General features: G+C 45.8%; 1 protein-coding gene across 1 annotated transcript in view; it reads right to left on the bottom strand.

The window, feature by feature from the left end:
• The window catches only part of LOC107111386 (neural cell adhesion molecule L1-like), a gene marked incomplete at its 3' end in the record, with an annotated part of 97,915 nt that overhangs the window by 28,338 nt on the left and 65,669 nt on the right, over positions 1–3,908 (bottom strand). The window contains exon 14 of the mRNA XM_015412352.1: positions 584–743. Coding sequence (XP_015267838.1) covers positions 584–743 — 160 coding nt within the window. The remainder of the gene's footprint in view (positions 1–583; positions 744–3,908) is intronic.

The following is a 3,908-nucleotide window of genomic DNA, read 5'->3' on the forward strand; positions in this document are numbered from 1 at the left end:
GCCGAGCGGCTGGCCGCTCGGCCCTCGCCAGTCAGCCCCCCCGCTCGCCGCTTGCCTTCCAAGCGGCGGCGGCGGCGTTGGCGTTCGTAGCGCAGGCGCACGGAACGCTCTTGCACTTTCGGGGGGATTTAAACATCCCCCCAATATTTTTTTTTAGTTTTTAGATTTTTGTGCACCCCTGGGGACTGCCCCAAGAGTGCACAAACCTCCCCCTCCCCCCCAAGTGCCCTCGGAGCGCTGATTTAGCGATCCGCACTCCGGGGGCCACTTGGCAATTAGATATATAGATTATTATTATTTTATTTTATATATATTAGATACCGGACAACAACAAGTTTTGAGGCTTGTTACAATGTAAGTTGTCCAAAGCTCTAAAAAGAAGCAGTTCTGAACATAATTACTTGAAAATATGCAAAATTTACATATGTTAAGATGTGTGTATTTAAGCATAATTTTACACTGTTCTCGATTTTACTGTTAACCTTTTGTCTAAAAACAATAAAAATCTTTAAATAAATGAAAAAAAGGATTCCCCTCAGGAGCACAAACCTTCATGCTGCACCCTCTCGCCCGCCACACTCACTTGTCGGTGTCGTCCGACTCCTCGACATCCCGTCCTTCTCGTTGCCACTGGACGCCGTGCTTCGGAATGGACTCGTCGAACCACGCCTCGCAACGGAAGGTCACGCTGCTGCCTTTCAGGGTCTTGGCGTTGGCGGGCCCCACCAAAATCTTGGTGGCTCCTGGAAGAGATCAGAGGCGTTGGGCCCTCGCTTCCCCATCATGCCTTGCGGTGGTCTCGGCAGGCCTCAACTAAATGTGCCCCCCCCCTTTTCAGTACACGGGGTTGCCAGCTTCAGCTTGGGAAATACCTGGAGATTTGGGGAATGGAGGCCAAGAAGAGTGGGATTTGGGAAGGGGGTGGGAATTCAGTGGGGTCTAATGCCTGAGAGTCCACCTTCCAAAGTGGCCATTTTTCTCCAGGGGAACTGATCTCCGTCACCTGGAGATCAGTTGCAATAGCCAGAGGCCTCCAGCCACCACCCGGAGGTTTCTATATCAAACAAACACTGATAAAAATGGCAATGACATTTAATAAATCTTATGAACATCAAATTAGATTACAAATGAAACGTTTACAATATGACTAAGGAATTTCTAACATTCTCAAGGAAAAGTCCATCCTCTTCAACGAGCACCCGGTTATAAGCTCGTTTCACCAATCTTCCTCAGGGGCAATTGTTGGGATTCTTTTTAAGTAAGTCAGCAGAGTATTAAGAGACTGAGTCCATGGTGTGTATTAAAATATAAAAGTTTACTATAAGCCTAACATGGGGAAAAGGTACACAGGATATGAAAATAACAAAGAGCTAATATGTCTACATCCTTGCAGCTAAAAGGTAAAACGGGAAGAGCCGAATGGCGTCTCCTTCTCAGTCAGAACAAAGAACGGGAAGAGAAGCCATAAAATGGTAATACACCTTGACACTTTAGTCCCAATCAAATCCCTAGATCAGGGAGAAAATTCTCGGGCTTCCTATTGTCTAAACAGATTGGTTACAAACAAACATGTGACTTAACAAACATCATTAACCCTGTAAATACTGAAGTGTTTTGACTTGTCACACCCAACAGTAATCCTATTATACTGAAAGGGGTCAGCCTCTTGATACAGCTTAACTTCTTTTTTACTTTCTTCAGATTATCCTCTGGTTCCATTTTCAAATTATTACAGCTTAAATTCAATGAAAGTAGAAATGAACTTAAGCGGTAATAATCTGAAAATGGAACCAGAAGATAATTTGAAGAAAATAAAAAGAAAAGTTAAGCTGTAAAAATTCGAAGGAAGTAACAAAGAAGTTAAACTGTATCAAGAGGTTAACACCTTTCAATGTAATACGATGACTCCTGAGCAATATTCCCTCTAAGATGTGGGGTCTTGTGAGCAAAAATTCTACTTTGTGAGCTGCCGGCATTAAAGTTGTGAGAGAGCAGTTTGGCTACTGCATACATTAGTTTGCTCTGGAGCCCCATCCTTCCTGAGCTGAGACAAAAATGTGTGAGCCCAAGACAAAACTGTGTGAGCCAGAGGCTAAAAAACTGTGAGCCAGCTCACACTAACTCAGCTTAGGGGGAACACTGCTCCTGAGGAAGTTTGGTGAAACGAGTTTATAACCGGGTGCTCACTGAGGATGGACTTTTCCTTGAGAATGTTTGAAATTCCTTAGTTATATTGTAAAAGTTTCATTTTCATAAGATTTATTAAATGTCATTGTCATGTTTGTTTGCTGGATATATTTTCCTTGTAACTGTGATCCCTTTTTTGGGGGGGTTACTTAACGACCTGGAGGTTGGCAACCCTATTCGTGCAACTTCCGCTCCTTCCATCGCAACTGGGGCCAGCCCATCTTATTTTGGTGCCCCAAGAGAGAAAACTTAATTGGCAGGCTCCCTCTACCCGTTAATTAAGAATAGTGAGATAGCTTTGAGTCCACCAGCCCCTTAGAGACCAACAAGGTTTTCAGAGTGCCAGGTTTCAAGAACCAAAGCTCTCTCCAGATACCTTCCCCAAAGCATCATCATTCACCAGGGATGACTACTGAAAAACAGCTAGATTTGAGCCTAGTAGTAGTAGAGGAGGAGGAGGAGATTGGATTTATACCCTGCCTTTCACTACCCAAAGGAGTCTCAGAGCGGCTTACAAACTCCTTTCCCTCCCCCTCCCCACAACAGACATCCTGTGAGGTAAAAGAAGAAGAGGAGATTGGATTTATCCCCTGCCCTTCACTACCCAAAGGAGCCTCAGAGTGGCTTACAATCTCCATTCCCTTCCCCTCCCCACAACAGACACCCTGGGAGGTAAAAGAAGAAGAGGAGATTGGATTTATCCCCTGCCCTTCACTACCCAAAGGAGCCTCAGAGTGGCTTACAATCTCCATTCCCTTCCCCTCCCCACAACAGACACCCTGGGAGGTAAAAGAAGAAGAGGAGATTGGATTTATCCCCTGCCCTTCACTACCCAAAGGAGCCTCAGAGTGATTACAATCTCTATTCCCTTCCCCCTCCCCACAACAGGCACCCTGTGAGACAGGTGGGGCCGAGAGAGCTCTTTCGAGGACTGCTCTTGAGAGAACAGCTCTGAGAGAACTTGTGACTGACCCGAGGTCATGCCAGCAGCTACAGACCAACAAGATTTTGGGGGTATAAGCTTTGAAGAGCCAAACCTGCCTTTGTCACATTGAAATACTCTCTTCACTGAAACGAACTGGGAACTGTCAGGAGAGCATCTCTGTTCCATTTCATTATTTATTTAATTTGTTTATGCCCCTGCCTTTCTCCCCAAAGGGAGCCCACAGCGTTTTATTTCATTCTCCTCTCCTCCCTCTTATCCTCACAACAACTCTGTGAGGTAGGTTAGGCTGAGAGAGGGTGACTGGCCCAAGGTCACCCAGTGAGCTTCCATGGCACAAGTGAGGATTTGAACCTGGGTCTCCCACATCCTAGTCTAGCACATCCACTACACCACATTGGCTCTCATCCCATTTCCCACTCTGTTTTATTGGCACCCTAAAATCCAACCCCATGTAAACCAGCCACTTTATAGGCTTTGTGGTACAGTCAGCCCTTGATTACAGCGGCCATTGGGCTGGCGTTCAGTTACCTCAGCGGTTTGATTTTATACATGAAGAGGTTTTTCTTAGGTCAGTTCAATATCGGCCTACTTTGTCTTTCAGTCTCTGTCGCTATAAATGATTTAATGTATGCAAATGAGCTACAGTGTTTCTCTGCCACCACCTCTGACCAGAGAGAGGGAGAGGGAGGGAGGGAGAAAGAGAGAGAGGGAGAGAGAGAAAGGGAGAGGGGGGAGAGAGAGGAAGACAGGCAGAGAGGAAAAGAGAGAGAGGGAA

The sequence above is a fragment of the Gekko japonicus genome, unplaced genomic scaffold (genome assembly GCF_001447785.1).
Source record: "Gekko japonicus isolate JY-2015 unplaced genomic scaffold, Gekko_japonicus_V1.1 scaffold4159, whole genome shotgun sequence".
In the NCBI taxonomy this organism is placed as follows: domain Eukaryota; kingdom Metazoa; phylum Chordata; class Lepidosauria; order Squamata; family Gekkonidae; genus Gekko; species Gekko japonicus.